General features: G+C 37.8%; 4 protein-coding genes and 1 long non-coding RNA gene across 5 annotated transcripts; 2 read left to right on the forward strand and 3 right to left on the reverse strand.

The window, feature by feature from the left end:
- Positions 1 to 1,217: 1,217 nt before the first annotated feature.
- LOC136236127 (E3 ubiquitin-protein ligase CHFR-like) lies at positions 1,218 to 2,810 on the reverse strand. Its single transcript, XM_066026228.1, has 3 exons — positions 2,479 to 2,810; positions 1,448 to 2,420; positions 1,218 to 1,393 (listed from the first exon to the last, which is right to left on the reverse strand). The coding sequence occupies exons 1-3, from the start codon at positions 2,740 to 2,742 to the stop codon at positions 1,356 to 1,358; spliced, it is 1,275 nt and encodes a 424-aa protein (XP_065882300.1). The 5' UTR covers positions 2,743 to 2,810; the 3' UTR covers positions 1,218 to 1,355.
- LOC136236126 (tetratricopeptide repeat protein 8-like) lies at positions 2,784 to 5,917 on the forward strand. The gene is made up of 13 exons (XM_066026227.1): positions 2,784 to 2,944; positions 2,993 to 3,113; positions 3,161 to 3,218; positions 3,272 to 3,388; positions 3,434 to 3,476; positions 3,739 to 3,873; positions 4,317 to 4,402; positions 4,454 to 4,592; positions 4,651 to 4,850; positions 4,896 to 5,067; positions 5,436 to 5,558; positions 5,606 to 5,689; positions 5,743 to 5,917. Exons 1-13 carry the CDS (start codon positions 2,843 to 2,845, stop codon positions 5,857 to 5,859), a joined length of 1,497 nt encoding a protein of 498 aa, XP_065882299.1. The 5' UTR covers positions 2,784 to 2,842; the 3' UTR covers positions 5,860 to 5,917.
- LOC136236128 (multifunctional methyltransferase subunit TRM112-like protein) lies at positions 5,857 to 7,290 on the reverse strand. The gene is made up of 4 exons (XM_066026230.1): positions 7,143 to 7,290; positions 6,990 to 7,091; positions 6,842 to 6,934; positions 5,857 to 5,999 (listed from the first exon to the last, which is right to left on the reverse strand). Exons 1-4 carry the CDS (start codon positions 7,215 to 7,217, stop codon positions 5,898 to 5,900), a joined length of 372 nt encoding a protein of 123 aa, XP_065882302.1. The 5' UTR covers positions 7,218 to 7,290; the 3' UTR covers positions 5,857 to 5,897.
- On the forward strand, positions 7,227 to 7,697 carry LOC136236129 (uncharacterized). The gene is made up of 3 exons (XR_010692004.1): positions 7,227 to 7,306; positions 7,355 to 7,472; positions 7,520 to 7,697. It is a non-coding gene; the product is annotated as an uncharacterized lncRNA (long non-coding RNA).
- Positions 7,698 to 8,039: 342 nt separating this feature from the next.
- Positions 8,040 to 9,976, reverse strand: LOC136236125 (cytochrome P450 3A29-like). Its single transcript, XM_066026226.1, has one exon. The coding sequence runs from the start codon at positions 9,645 to 9,647 to the stop codon at positions 8,121 to 8,123; it is 1,527 nt and encodes a 508-aa protein (XP_065882298.1). The 5' UTR covers positions 9,648 to 9,976; the 3' UTR covers positions 8,040 to 8,120.
- Between the last annotated feature and the right edge of the window lie 6,822 nt (positions 9,977 to 16,798).

The following is a 16,798-nucleotide window of genomic DNA, read 5'->3' on the forward strand; positions in this document are numbered from 1 at the left end:
CTACACTGTAAGTAAATAGCATTATCATTTTCATGACAATTTTCATGCACTACTCGAAACAGTTATTTTCAAAATTAATTGTGGCACCACTCAAGTGTAGCTACCAAGTGTAGTTGTATATTATTATTATAAACTATATGTACCCTATTTTAAAATTAGACTATCTGCTAGCATTTAAATTTTTTGAAGTCTCTGTATGTCGGTCTATGTCCTGGTAAATTTTGTTCACTATGCCGCATGACATAGCTAACTAATGGTACCAGTGGAGTCACAGTTGCATACAACCTCTCATGAGCGCTCTTTCACAAGTCAGACTCAAGAATCTGTGAATTACACAATACATTCTATATGCTTGGCCACTAGTTTTAGGGTGAAGGCTAAGTATAACATTAACTGACACATGCCCTACTGTCTAGTATGTCAGTCTTTCGCAGCCATTAAACTCTATATAGGGCTTGCAACCATAGCTCACCTTAAGCACATGATAAACTAAAACTATATATGATCATGCAGTTGAGTAAGAATTGCATGTGACTGCCATGCATGTCAGGGGCGGATCCAGAGTTTGGAAAGAGGGGGGGCACCTTGCTGAAAAACAGTTGAAGACCAAAAAAAAAAAAAAAAGGTCTCAACAATAATAGCTAGTGATCCTTTACCAAATATATCACGTCTGTTATGTAAAATAAAATCCTATTTATAGCTTCATAGGTAAGCTACACTGCCTCGTGAACATTGTGACTGCTTTATTAGAGTAACTGACTGCTCTATTAGAGTATCTCGATCTTGTATGCAATTTCTTGAAGGGGGGGGGGCATTTGCCCCATCCTGGATCCGCCATTGCATGTGTCTACCAATGTTAAATAATAATTAGAGAATTAATTGTGCAACATCAGTTTGAAGGTTATCATAAAGTGTTAATTAATCCTCAGATGTTTACTTTATTGTATGGACCTCATTGGGATATCAATTGAAAAGAAAGGCTGTCACTAAGTAAATAGCATTATCATTTTCATGACAATTTTCATGCATTATTGTGTCATGCACTACTTGAAACAGTTATTTTCAAAATTAATTGTGGCACCACTCAATTGTAGCTACCAAGTGTAGTTGTATATTATTATTATAAACTATGTACCCTATTTAAAAATTAGACTATCTGCTAGCATTTAAATTTATTGAAGTCTCTGTATGTCGGTCTATAACATGGTGGGGTGGTATACAGTCCTCAGACTCTGCAGCTATATCATTAATGATCAAAATAGAATGTTCATGCTAAGAAAATCAATTCCAACATCAGTCTACATTCTCAAGGTTATATGTTTGATATGAAAACTAGTAATATTCTTTTGTATTATTTAATTGGGGCAGCCCGGTGCCCAGTGGTAAGGATCTCCTGTGGATGGATCATGTGATGACAAGAACATATAAAAGAGTACATAACACTCACCACATCGATAGCAACTGCCATATCCACCCCAGTTAAAACCAGGAAGACCATTGTAGATATCAACTTCAAGATCAGAATCGGAAGGGGAATATTCATGTTCATCCGATTCAGAATCGGAAGTAACCAAGTTAGAATTGGAATCAGAATCTGAAGAGTCTAGCAAATTTACTCTATTAGGTCTCACTGCAGTGGGTCTTGCTAACACCCTCTGTACAGGACTGTCTGTAATTAGGATAACTTTGTTTTCTTCTGGCTTAGGAGCACGATCTTTCAACACTGAAGCTCTTTCATTTTGATCTTTCTCCGGCATACATTCAACCAATTTACTTATGGCATTGTCCAAAACTAAAGATCGAATTGGTTTACCTTCTACCTTTTTCCTACAAATGGGACAGATATTGTTTTTCTTCAACCAGTCATTGATGCAAGTCTCACAGAAAGAATGGGAGCATGATAACACATGAGCATTGATAAATAGCTCCTGGCATATGACACAGAGAAACTCCTCCTGCATAGAAAACATCATCTGATTACTATTACCTTCTGCTTCTGTTGTCTTGCTAATTGTCACTGAATCATTGGAGACATTTGGAGTGCCACTGCTACCAGCAACAGCCTCTGTCTTTTCTGTGTCAGTCAATGAAATAACAGCTGCTTCTGCTGTTTTATCAACTGCTATTGATTCATTGTCATTTAAATTTGTGGTGTTACTGCTAGATTCTGTTTTATGTGGATCTGTCGATATAACTATTTCTGCTATACTGGAAACTCCTTCACACTTCCTTTTAACCTCACTTGATGTCTGCCAGCCAACCCTGACTAACTGATAATCCTCATCGGGTAGCTGTTCAAGTGTGTATCGAAATGAATTCTTGGAGATCGGTGTACCAAAACATATCTCATCATTTACTTTAATTTCTGTCCATCTATCTGGCTCTATTCTATTCTTATTCAAATACACTCCATTACAACTCTGTGTGGTAGCATTAAATGATTAATTACCACTGTGCTCGTGTTGTACCGTTAATTACCTTGTGATCTTTGATGTTCCACTTGCGTTTCAGCCGGCCATACACAATGCTCGCATGTTTTCTAGAGATCATCGATGGTATTTTCGAGCACTGAAGCTGAACGCTCATATTCTTGAAACGTCCAATTGTGATAGCTTCCTTGTTTACGTCCAGCGGTATGGTGTTCGGTATAGAGCAGCCTTCGTGCTCCTCTTCGTGTTTCCTCTTTCTGTTACTGCTGAGGTCAAAGTGTGGTTCTTCAAATAAGCTATCTACACTGCTCATATCTCCTCGAGTGTCTCCTGTCTTTTCTATACGCGAAATTACGCGTTTAAACACGCTTATTTAAGTTTTGGTGTGCGCTTATTAGAAAAAACACTTGATCATGGACCCACTGTTTATGGCCAACAGCTTGTACAGGATGAGACGATTAGAGGAGTGTGTCAAGGTGTGTACGGAACTGCTGGAAAAGAACCCTCGAGACCAGGTAGTTAGTTGTCCAATAGTGCATTGGCGAATATGTGGATACGCATAGGCGGCTTGGAGTTTGAAGCTCCGCGCCCTAACAGAACAAACATACATAGATGAGGTGGAGTATGACGAGGAAGGACTGGCAGAAATGTTAATGGATGAGAATGCTATAGCGCAAGTAGCACGTAAGTGAAGTTTGTTAACAAGTTCACAGTATTTGATAACATTATAGGGCCTGGTACTTCATTAGCAAGGCCAATAACAGGTTCCACTACCAGTCAGGGAATCAGGTGGGTTTGTGTGAATCAATTAACACTTGTGGTATCATGTTTAAAATATCCAGGCCTGTTTCTCAAGGCGGACGGCCAGTGTCTGGGTTTGTTCGTCCTGGTACACAGTCAGGACGTCCCTCTACAATGGAGCAGGCACTACAAACTCCTCGTACCTCGCACACAGCAAGGTAAAAGTGTTCATGGTGTACTGGTGTGATCTGATCACTCTTTAGACCAGTCACTAGTGCTTCAGGAAGGTATACTCGGCTGGGAACTGTAAGTGGCTCCAGGATGTAAAAATTGTTGACTATTGCAACATTTCTGTGGTTATATTTCAACTCCTGTTATGACTCAATTACCAGTACACCTTGATGTGGATGCCTCGACATTTGTCTGTGGTCCCAATTGTAAAATGCTAACACATGCATAATCAGAACACTTGTAATAATTGTGCATCATCCATGGTCACATTTGTATTAGTACATTTTCCAATGTGCCAAATTTAAAAAAAAGCCTTGTGTCATTTGTTATACTACAGGCTTCAATGATAACAGAGCCAGGAGGACCTTTCATTGATGTGAGTAAATTGAATTTCACTAAATATGCTGGCAGACCTGCACTTGCCAAGCCACTCTTCATGTACCTGTTTCACCATGAAAATGACTTGAAGAGTGTAAGTATGTGTTGTGCAGCTAGAAATTATTGTGAGAAAGAATTGTGCTAAACCCATGAATTTGGTTTATCCTGAGGATTGGTACTTTACATACTATATTCTTAGTGCACCCCAGAACATTTTCACTTGCTCAAATATAAAAGAACAAGGGGACAAGACCACGTGAATGCGTAACAAGTACTGAAAGTATTTCATTTGAGCTGAATAGACCCTGGGGCTTGATACTTAATTTAGTTCTGTTTAGTTTTTTTTGTTTGCAATGGTGTGGTTCCAATTGGAAAAATGTTGCTGTTATGGAGTAATTAGACTTACAATGATGACGATGTGTGGCAGTCACAACTTATAAAAAATATATTGTTAGTGCTTTGTAGTGCATGTGGTCTTGTCCTACTCCCCTGAAAGAACATTTTCTATCTGTAAAATCCATTTTCTAACATTTTCAGGCATTAGCTCTAGCAGCTGCTGCTACGGAGATGGCCAAGTTTAAGGACTGGTGGTGGAAAGTTCAGTTGGGAAAATGTTATTTCAGGTACAAGTATTCTATGTACATTTTTGTGAAAGGATTACAATGCTTTTATAGGCTAGGCCTAATCCGTGATGCTGAGAAACAGTTCAAATCAGCCATGGGGCATGGGCAGTTTGTGGACATTTACCTTTTTCTTGCCAAAATTTATATAAAGATGGACCAACCTGGGACAGCATTGCAGACACTCAAAAAAGTACTTGAAATATTATTTATTTTTTATCAACTTTTGTTGTCACCTGGACATCCATTAGGGGTTGGAGAAGTTTCCAGGTAATGCCCACTTGTTGACAGGTATAGCTCGTGTACAGGAGGCTCTTGGTAACCAAGAGGAGTCAGTCAACCACTACAAACAAGTACTGCTTGCTGACAACACTAATATTGAAGCTATAGCTTCATTGGCCACCCACCATTTTTATGATGACCAACCAGAAATAGCTCTCAAGTTATACAGGTAGCCATTTTCATCAAGAAACGTCTTGTAGCTGTTATTTCTTAGGAGGCTGTTGCAAATGGGTGTCTACAATACAGAGCTATTTGTCAATCTTGGACTGTGCTCATTCTATGCCCAACAATATGATGTTACTATTAACTGTTTCCAGAGGGCCCTCAACTTGGCGTCAGATGAAAACATGGCTGATGTCTGGTACAATATTGGCCACTTGGCAATGGTAAGGTTAAAACATAGCAGTTATACCATAAAATTGCCAATATTTGAGGTGTTTGTACAATTGCCAGGTTAGGTTGCATTACTTACAATTGAAATCACTATTAGTACATGATAATGTGCTTGGTAGGCCATGAACCATTCATAATAGGCATTGCCCATTTTGTTTTGCTAAAATCAATACCTTAATCTTTCAAAACAATCTAGTGGTTACATGTTTGCTTGTAACTAGTGAAACTTCACTTAGCATCCATCCCTTTAATAATAGCGCCTCATTATAGTGACCATGTCAAGTAGGTCTCAAACATAGCTGTCCTCATGGAATACCACCTCAATATAGCAGCCACATTTTTGGTTCTCATTCTGATACAGGGTATTGGGGACAACAGCTTAGCCTACCAGTGTTTCAAGATGGCTATCACTAATGATAACAATCACGCTGAGGCATACAATAATTTGGGTGTGCTGGAATGGCGCAACAACAGAAAAGAACAAGTAAATGTTTACAGTAAACAACTACATATCTTCTATCATGTGTGTAGGCTGTTGCTTGTTTTAAGACTAGCAAAGGGATTTCCCCCCACTGCTATGAGCCACACTACAACACTGCAGTTCTGACAGAAGAGGTGAGCATTAAAAATGTTCGTTTGTCTTATAACATGAGACTTTGCATTCCAAGGCTGGAGACATTCAAACAAGTTACCAAAGTGTTAAGAAATCCTTGGACACATTTCCAGACCATTTGGACTCCAAGCAGTTGTTCAAAAAGATTAGACAACATTTTGAAGCAATATGACTGGCAACGCGTTCACTTATTGTATTAATCACATATAATTACACTTCATCTTCGTTCAGTAACATATTGGGTATACCGTTTGTAATGGGAAACTTTCTGCCACTCTCTGGACACACTAGAGCTCCTTCCAATATCTCTACCTGTATGTATAAAATAACACAAATAGTAAAAGCAAGAGTTAATATGGGAGAGGAATCTATCTAACACTGATATATATGTATAGTCCTGTAACAAATGTTAGGGTGTAACGTACAATATGGCTGATAACTTCAAACTCCTTGAGAACTGTGTCTGAGAAACCAATAACAGGGCACAGTATTGATCAAAATTTCAGCTACATTACTTATTAGAAACAAACAAAACTTTCAAGCATACTGTAACCTATCTGAGAAGGGAGTACTGTCCATTCATATATACCCCTCAGACTTGGGTGATTTTCTGGTTCAGATAAAAATCTTAACATTTATCATCACAGCTGTGGTAAGGAAACAAATACTACATGCTACATGAAAGCCATTACTTTTATGCAATCATTTGTTACAGGACTATAATGACATTAATAGTATTAAGTATGGTGGAACTCAGAATAGCGTATTATTTCTGTACAGACCATATTGTTGCTGTCTCTAACAGAGTTTCTCCTCATTGTTCCACATGTTATTATTATTTCAGTTATACATACATTGAGGGATATCACCGAAAGTACAATTTTTTGGAGATAAGTTTCACAAATTTAATTCAAAAGTGAAGCTTACAGGCAACCAGTTGCTTCATAACTAGTGGAATACATGTGACACATCTAAGGCAATAACCAATACACTATGACCTGCAAGTGATATTCAAAGACAACACTAATTCTAGTAGACTCTATACAGTCTTGTGCCCTGATTGCTATTTTCTCTTTTGCATTTGGGTGCAGCAGAAACCAAATACAAAAGGGGAACAGGCAGTCTGAGCACAAAACTAGACTACACACGTGTACCTCCATTAAGATGTGGTGTGCTGACTTGAGGAAGTCTTCATTACGCTCAAACTCACTAGGAGGTGCGTCTGGTATCGCATCACCATGACCCAGCTGGTGAACAAGCACCAGATAACCAATGAAACATCGAATTCTAATTAACACACACCACTACTGCAGCTTGCTTAACTACCGGCCACTCGAGACGGGGAATCATCCTGGATATGAACTCTGAGTTGAAATCCACACGACGCACCTCAACCTTGCTAGCCTGCAAGATTGCAACATCGTAGGAATTTACCAGAATATTAATGATACTTACGTTTATTACTAACGGATATCCATTTTTTACTCCTTTAACGTGAGAAGTCAGCATATTGTGCGTTAATAACTTCATCGTGGCCTACTCTAATTAAATCACACCCGTATGATATTTCTAAATAGTGCCAACTCCACCGGTAAAATATTTCTATTATGAAACATCGGGTAAGTTTACTTCCAGCATTTGTGTACCAGTTTCTGAGGTTTTAGTAGACGGTTCCCCGCCTGAGACAATTCCTTCACCGTCACACGATCGCGTTTATACTAATCTGGGGGACCATAATGATAACTGGAGCTTGGATGGTGAAGAAAGAAAAAGAACTGAAGGATGGTAATATACTGACATTACTAGAAATTATAGTTGTAGTATTTCAATAGCAGCAGCAAACAAGGCAAGAAATTCTTAGTGGTTAGAGCTGAGAGAAGTTACTGAATGTGCTACAGATACAAGGACACCTTACACTAGTACATAAAATGAATGTATGAATGCTGCGTGAATGTATGTATGTATGCTGCTGTTATGTATGTATGCTGCTGTTCTGTATGTATGAAGGAAGCCAGTCATTATTTTGGGGTTATACTTCATTTGCCCCTCATAGTGACCCACAAATCCCCAAGCAAGAAATTTATGCAGTACTGTAGGTCAAGAAATTTTCGTGGTATTAAATTTTCGTGGATTGCTAAAGTGTGGTAAATCAGTAATTTTCGAGGAATAAATTTTCATGGTTTAGACATCCATCTCCATACAACTTGTACAGGAGCTACACAATATTTAATTTTCATGGATAAGACACCCGCAAAAATTTGTATCCCACAAAACTTTCTTGCCCTACGGTAATTAACCCAACTGCAGTCTAACATACATGGCCTGACAGTGATTAGTGAAACATTACCAAGCTTTCACTGAATGGCTTTTGAATTTTTTGAAGAGTGCATGAGAATTCTTAGATACATCTCAATCCTAATATACAACTAGAATTTACATAGCACTTTGTACTATGTTTACATATATGCCATTCTTGGGAGTCATTGTGATGCCAACACTTAGACTAAGTGGAATTTCAGTGTCTGTTGTCTTCTTGAATTGGAAATCTTTAATGATAGATACTAGAGCCATCTTAGTTTCCAGTAATGCTAAACGTTTTCCAATGCAATGACGTGGTCCCTCTCCAAATGGTAAATATGCAAAAGGAGGATAGGACTGTTCACCTGGTCTGAACCTCTCTGGATCAAACTTCTCTGGATTTGGCCAGTACTTGGGATTTCGATGAAGTAAAAAGACAGGAACACTAACATCAACTCCCTCTAATAACACCAGGTTATCAGATACAACACATGTTTGGTTACATTCTCGATTAAACCTAGGAGCAGGAGGATATAACCTCAGTGACTCGTTCACTACCATAGTAACATAGTCAATATTTTCTGCTGCATCATACAGGGAGGCATCTGGATTAGCATCATAATAATCTTGTATCTCTCTTGTAAGTTTATCCTGTATAGCTGGATTAAGTGCTAGCAGATAAGCTGTGTAACCTAGTGCATTACTGGTTGTCTCATATCCAGCATTTAAGATAGTTACAACAGTTGCCAGAATTTCATCATTATTCAAACAGCCACTGGGGTTGTCCTCATCTGCTTGTTCAGTTTCCTCACATGCCTCTAACAATGACTGTAGCAAGTCTTGCCTGGTGCTCCCACTTGCCATAGCCTTTCTACGTTCTTTTATGATATTCAATGATACATCCTCAAGATAGTCCCAGTTCATTGCAGATACAGACTTCCTTGCAAAGTATTTCAACAAAGGCACAACCCATGGAAAGTGTGACAGTAACAATACCAACCTTTCAAAACTAGTGCTTGATGTACTTCTTCCAGTTTTAATAATAGAAGCAACTGCTTTAACAACCGGAGTGTCTTCATTGTTTTGATAGTCCACATCTCGGCCAAATGCGGTGGCTAAAATCACTTCCATAGTAAATAGTCCAAACCATTTCCACACATCTACACTTTCACCACTGTTACTAACTGCTGACATCTTCTCATTCAATTTCTTGCAACTTTTCTGGATCATTGGTGCCATCATTCTCAACTTCTTGCTGCTAAATGTTGGGCTCAGCACACGACGCATTCTCTGCCATTCTTCATTACGTAGCTGTAACAAACCCCGCACTTTTCCTTTCTTCAGCAGTGGAGGCACATAGGATCTATTGACAAAGGAGTCAAAATTCTTCACTGTTATTGACTTAATGATCTCCACATCTTCAGTCAACACCACTGGCTTGATTCCTAGGTAATACACAAACGTGACGTCATACTTTGATAGCCATTTAGCTATGCTCTCAAAGTACCCCGCCTCTCGTATTTCCAAGTAGTTCCCATAATAAAATGACGGCGGTGGTCCAGGTAGAAGCAACGAGTTCTTTAAGAGATAGTAAGGTCTGAAGTAGTGCCTGTAGAACAACCAGGCAATAAAGCAGCAAAAGAGCACCACAAATCCGATCATATTCTTTTCATAAAGCAGAAAGTAACCAGTCTCAACTCGATGCTTGACTCACGAGCTTTTTAGTTTCCGTACAAGTAGTCTTACTTCGGACACTTCGTAAAACCGGTGATTGAGGCTCGGAATCCATTAACCAAGAACAGTAATCACTGTACTTTGTTCGATCGGTTTGTTCATGCCGAGCCAGGTTCGTGCGAACCGTGCAAAGGCTGTTGACAAGTGGAACAGACGAGATATTTTCTTGATTCTCGCTAATATTGACGTCACGAGCTAATTCCTTCCGCCATAAATTTATAAACCCCGGGTACCTGGGGTTTATAAATCTATGCTTCCGCCATGGGCCTGTCACGAAAATTTTGAACCCCCTTATTTTGATTCCCCTCGGTCCAAATATATCGAAATATTTGGACCCCCGGAACAAAAATGTTTGAAATATATGGACCCCCTCTGATCCCCCCATTATTTGCAATTTAATTATTTGTAATTTAATTTTTTGGATAGAGGCGTAACCTGTACATCCAAATCATACACACAAACAGTAGCTACACCCATTAAAAATCAATTGCACGCATGCAGGGTCCAGATATTTCAGTAATCCCCTGTCTATATTATCCTTGTCCTTAACTACCTGTCACCCCAGTCTCTAACTCTATACGGAAAACTGGAATATTTTAAATGAATGACTCGTGCAGCTGGTATATAGCTAGTTAGCTACATATTATAGGCCTATAGAAGTAGCTAGCTAATGCCTATACATACACAAAACATAGTTAAGGCTGCATAAACTGTGTTCTAGCAAGGTACCAACTTAAGAAGGTGCTGGATAGCTGCACTCAACCACCAGTGGTGTAAAAAATCATTAGAAAAATGGCCATGCCGGTGGGGATGAGAAACTAATAATTAAGTTTATGTGGCCTAAGTATTAAATAATCATACAAAAATAAAACTAAATAGTTACACAAAGATTAATTACACAAGCTAGCTGAGACTTAAATACATTACTTAAAACTATAAAATAAGGTAGAACACACTATTTACAAAAAGAGAATATAATATATAGCTATATCTATAACAATTAATTTAAACAATGCCTGCTTACAACAGATAGTAAGCGGATGTGATTGGTAGAGGCAGAAGACAGAGTAAAATATTCTTCAAAGATGGTGGTCCAAAATGTCGGCATATAGACATATGCAGATAGGATGGTAAAAATATAGCTATGTGACGAGATATAGGGGAAGGCCATGCAATGTAAGTCAGAGTAACATTAAGATGAGGATGGTGTCCAATGAGAGGTATAGAACAATTAAATTGAGTATATACTACAAACCCATCTAGTTGAACAGATTCTAATTGCTTAATGCTTTGTTGGGTGTGAGCTAAGATTCCATACTTGACAGGCATTCTCCAATCAAGTAGTTGTACCAATGCATGATATTAAGCTTTATGTTTGCATTCCATTGAGCAGTTGACAAATGACAGTGAAGAAAGTTCAAGACTCATGTTGCCTTAGAAGCAACATTTGCACACATAGAGACCAAGACAAATTTGTTGAAATGCACCAATTTAATGGATATTGTATTTAGGAGGTGACTGATCATTTATTAGAGATGTACAAAAGTTCACCTTCGTGGGTTCAAGCTCATTTTCCAGAGCACACATACACAGTTTAAATCTTCTTGTAACAATACACAGTCCTTGTGTGTGTGTTGCTACCTTTCTGTACAGGATGACATCATCAGTGAATATCTTAATCTTTGACTTAACTACAGAGGGAAGTTCATTGATATACAGAAACAAAAGAGGACCCAAAATGGATTCTTGAATAACACCTGAAGATACATAACTCCAGTCAGAATAACGACCATTGATGACAACTCTTTGTCTGTGGGAATGAATGGAACCACTGTGACAATGATCCATGTTTTCCATAGATAAGTGGTCTCATCACATCTTATTCACAATACAGAGTTATTTAATAGCTATATGTGAACTCAGTGAGCTTGATCAAGTATAGAATCTCAGGGGTCTGAGGGAACAATACGTGCTGTAGCCATGTATGTTCACTTTAAAGGTAGTTAAAATTTTATACTAGAATTAATTGCAAAAGGAAACATTTCAACCTATAGGTGTCAAGTTTGTGGCTATATACTGAAATTTTGCTCAAAAAGGAGCCATTTTTCAGAATGGTATTTAAAAAGCACCAAAATAGCAAACTGGTATTATATGGTTTAATGACACTCCTGTGATCCACCAAAGGAAATGTACAATGAATAGTATAGATATAAGGCTAGGCTACAATGATACTCAGTGAGACTCCTGGGCACATAAAAAAGTGGCTTGCATGGGTGACTGATACTCATGCTGCACTGCTATAGTATGACTCAAGGTGGAATCCCCTTTTCTAAAGTCTAGACCCACAACTGATGCACTCACTCCCTCTGCTGACTTTTTATTTTTACTATATGGCTTACTATATGGCTAGCTATATAGTTGCAAAATACTTTTACCAAAGCAGCTTTCATTGCTATAGCCATAAATAATTACATACATCATTAAACAACAATTATAAAAGTCATTTATACTTACTATACTATATATGGAATAACAATGAAGGTAATAGGAAACATGAAATGCATAAATATATCACATTTTTGGGATACGTTGTGATACCAACACTCAAACACTCAAACTGAGAGGAACTTCAGTGTTCACAGTTCTCCTGAACTGAAATCTTTAAGAATAGACACCAGAGCCATCTTGGCCTTTAACAGTGCTAATCGTTTTCCAGTACAACTATGTACAGTATGTGGACCTTCTCCAAACGGTAAATATGCAAAGGGAGGATAAGACTGTTCACCTGGTTTAAATCTCTCTGCATAGATTGAACTTCTCTGGATTTGGCCAGTAATTGGGATCTTGATGAAGTAAAAAGATTGGAGAACTAACATCAATTCTCACAGTAAATTCAAATGGGTCAATTTGACCTCCATGGGTAAATTTAAACTGTAGAAGTTTTGGTTAAAATGACCATCTAAAACTGGTTGTAACCCGAGTAGGTATTTGAACTAAATCAGTCAAAATAACCAGGGAAGGTCAATATAACTGTTCACTTAAGATGTTGAAATAACATATTTTGGTGATTTGAGTGTGAATTGTCAAGTCTACTATGGTAAAGTTTAGATGACCAGCTACATGGTTAAATTTACAGTACACTGGCCGTCATAACAGTTGTGTTACATCCCACAATCAAAAGTGAACATGGAGAACATAGGTTTTAAATACAATTTGAAAACTCTATAAGACCAAGTATGTTTAAAGTATTAAAATGCAGTAGCTATGTAACAATTATTGTGAATATGTGTCATAGATTACTAATGATGACTGACTTGTTAATTAATGTAAACAAACAAACAAATAAACAAATCTTTTGTGACATGGGTTAATTTTACCACAGATGGCTAAAATGACCATGATGGCAAGGTTATTTCAACACCTGGCTAGAGCAGTGGCAGAGCAAGTAGTTGATATGAGGGGGGGCTGGGCTGACCCACACTTATTTCTATAGTTTGGTAAGGTGAGACCAAAAAAAAAAAAGGTCACAACCAACTGACAAGAGCTTTCCACCTCACCAGCTACCATTTCTAGCTGATAAACTACATAAAAATCCTTACATAGCTCGCTACACACTGACTACTTTATTAGAGTGACTGCTCTATTAGAGTATCTCGATCTTGATCACGGTTGTCAGCCCCACTCCAAGAAAGATAATTTCGGTGCACATGTGATATCATTCTGAGGGGGGGCTTCAGCCGCCTATGGGCTAGAGGCTGAAGAGACCATAGAGCATCTGGGCAATATGACTGTATCTTACAAAGTTAAAATAAACCCGGGCCAATAGCTAGCTACATCCTTGGGTCATTATATATACTACCAAAAAATCGGTCGATTGAATTGCAGGTAAAACAACCCAAAAATTTGAGTCATTTGTACCCATTATAGCTGATTGGTTACAACCCTGATGAGTTATAGCAAAAGGAGGGAACAAACCTCAATGACTCGTTGAATAGCATTGCAACATAGCCTCGGAGGGAGGCATCTGGATTAGCATCATAATAATCTCTTGTAAGTTTATCCTGCAGTATTGCTGGATTAAGTGCTATAGAAGATAAGCTGTGTAACCCACTGCACTACTTGTTGTCTCATACATACACATGCAGCTAATACATTAGTCACTACAATTTCATCATTGTTCAAACAACCACTAGAATTCATCTCACTACCCATTTCATTCTCATCTTGAGTAACTAGAAGTAATCACAGCAAGTAGACCATTAACTGATGACATGCATTCTTCTTCTGTGTTCTTCAATCAATGTCAAAGCTGTGTTCTCCAAATAATCTAAGCTTCTTGCTGCAGATGATTGCCTTGCAACTTTTCTCAAAAACCATTCTATATGGAAAATGTGAGTGATAGTATCACCTCTGCTGTTTCAATACCTGAGGCAGTCTTTTTAAATATTGAAGCAGCTGCTTCTACAAGGGGATTCTCAACATTGCCTTTCTGAGTATCAACATCTTGGCCAAATGTAGACACTAAAATTACTTCCATAGTAAGCAGTCCAAACACATCTACACTGTCACCACTGTTACTAACTGTTGATATCTTCTCATTCAATCTCTCACAACTCTCCTGGATACACCCCAGTCTCTTCCATTTCTTGTTACATGCTTTGTATATCTTTCTTTTCTTCAGCAATGGTGGAAGCCCTATTTATATGAAATGTTCAAAATTCTTCACCATCACTGATCTGATAACTACAGTCACCACTACTGGCTTTCCCAGGTAGTATACAGAAAAGTGCAGAAATGTTGTACCATACTTGGATACCCATGCAGGTGTCCTATATCCTTATAGTTGCCATAGACAGTTAGTACAGGGAAGGTGGAGGTCCAGAAGGTTGTAGTGTCTTCTTTAATGATGTAGTAAGGCTTGTAATAGTGTGTGTAACACAACCAAGCGATAAAGAGACAGCAGAACATTAGGATTGCTGGTACAAGTGTCGAGTGTCAGGGGTGAGTGTCATATTACACCACTGAACAGGTTTTGTGGGTAGCCTACTAAGTATATGGTCATCCAACAGGTTACAGTAAATGGTCAGCTGAGCGGCACAGCCCAGGTTATTTCAGGAGCCCCCAAAGGTTTAGTATTGAGACCTCTATTATTTATTTGTCATGTGAATGACATGCCTGATAAAATTAAGTCTGCTTTAAAGTTGTACACAGATGATGCTCTTCTGTACACTGAGATTCATCCTCCAGAGGATAGTAAAGCCCTACAAGAGGATATTAACATGCTACAGGAATGGGCTGAACATTGGATGATGAAATTAAAAAAATAATCCCATAAAATGTGAATATCTAAGAGTATAATTAATCTTCACCTTTTGTTGCATACAAAATTAATGTGGAAGTTCCAAGAAAGTGTTTCGTCAATATGAACTCCCAAGTACTGAATCCGGCTTAATTTTGTTAATGAAATATTGTGCAACAAAGGAAATATTAAATGTCCAATGTCCAAGCATTTTTGCAGCATAATTTAATATAATTCCCATATAAGCGTAAGGGAAAGATGCTATATCTTTCTTTAGTGTGACCCATACTAGAGTATGCCTGTGTAGTCTGCATGGTCACCCTATACTCTGAGTAATATTGATAAACTAGAAAAAGTACAAAAGACAGTTGTATGTAATGAGTTTTCAATGTACTCTAGCATCACTAACATGTTAAATAGGATGCACTGGACAACACTTCAAGTTAGTAGGGAAAACCTGAGACTGATAATGATCTATAAAATTGTTAATAATCTTGTTGATATTGAAACAGGGAACTCACTCATCAGGAATAATTTACCTACCTGAGATAATTGTACAACATTACAAAACTTTAAAGATATAATGAGCAGTTAATAATATTTGCACACATACCACACCTTTATATGTATGTTTATACTCACTTGTCGAGTTCTGTACATCAAGTTATAATTAATTAAGTAATTAATTAATCCAGCTTGCCTAGCTAATTTGAGGGAAGGAATGTAATGAAACATGTACTAGTCAATTACAAACTAGCTAGCTGTTATATATTCTGTATGTAATAGTACTCTGTATAGAGTTTGTACAGTAATAAATAACTACACTCATACTCGTGACTGTTCTATTAAAGTGTTTAATGTGATTGCTCTATTAGAGTATTTCAATCACTGTTGATTGAAGTAGACTGGCCTTTTCTCAGGATAGGAATCATTTGGGATAGTATTATGTACAATGCACATCAAAGGTAATTTAGCTCTATTCCTCCTGCTTTTTAAATCACATGGATGAAACACTTGAGAATCCATCTTGCCCTGATCATTGAACTGCTTCTAAGTATGCATGGGCTGGGGGTACCATACAGGAGAAGCTATACCCCCCATCGGTCTTGAAACACTTATAGCTTTGTAACAGTTAGCTAAGTTTGGTAAGGGCATGGACAATGGACAATGGACACTATATTTAAGATGTAGGAAGGCAATGACTTTGGTGGCTATGTACTTGATGCGTTCATTCCTGAAAAGGTTCTGATAAATTAGATATGATGTTCTTTTCTGCTAGAAATTCTTACACTTCTTAGGGTTAAAATGCCATTTGTGTGGCCATTGCATGAAAACGTAAAACATGACAATCTTCTATGGAATGGATATTGGTTGATTGATTACCTCCTTGTGATTGGGTAAAAATATAGAAATATCCTGCAATCATGTCAATAGTGATAATCATTAGCTATGCAGGACTCTATCAAAAATGCTTCCTGAAATATTCTCATTCAAAAAAAAAAGAAGACTCATAGTGTGTGCACTGAGAGACTATATCACATCATGTATGTTGTACTAAAACATTTTAATAGAGCAGTCGAGAATTGTAAGTATACTGTGATTATTATTTTTTCTTCTTCATGCACAACTTATAGCTATATATCCTGTGCTTATTATCAATGCCAGGTTAGCATGCAGTTGGACATAATAATATGACTACTGCATGACAAAACTATAGTATACATGATGCATGGATAAATGATTGTAATGTTATACTCTACTCTATAGCTGGCATGCATAG

Source organism: Dysidea avara, chromosome 10 (genome assembly GCF_963678975.1).
Source record: "Dysidea avara chromosome 10, odDysAvar1.4, whole genome shotgun sequence".
NCBI lineage: Eukaryota > Metazoa > Porifera > Demospongiae > Dictyoceratida > Dysideidae > Dysidea > Dysidea avara.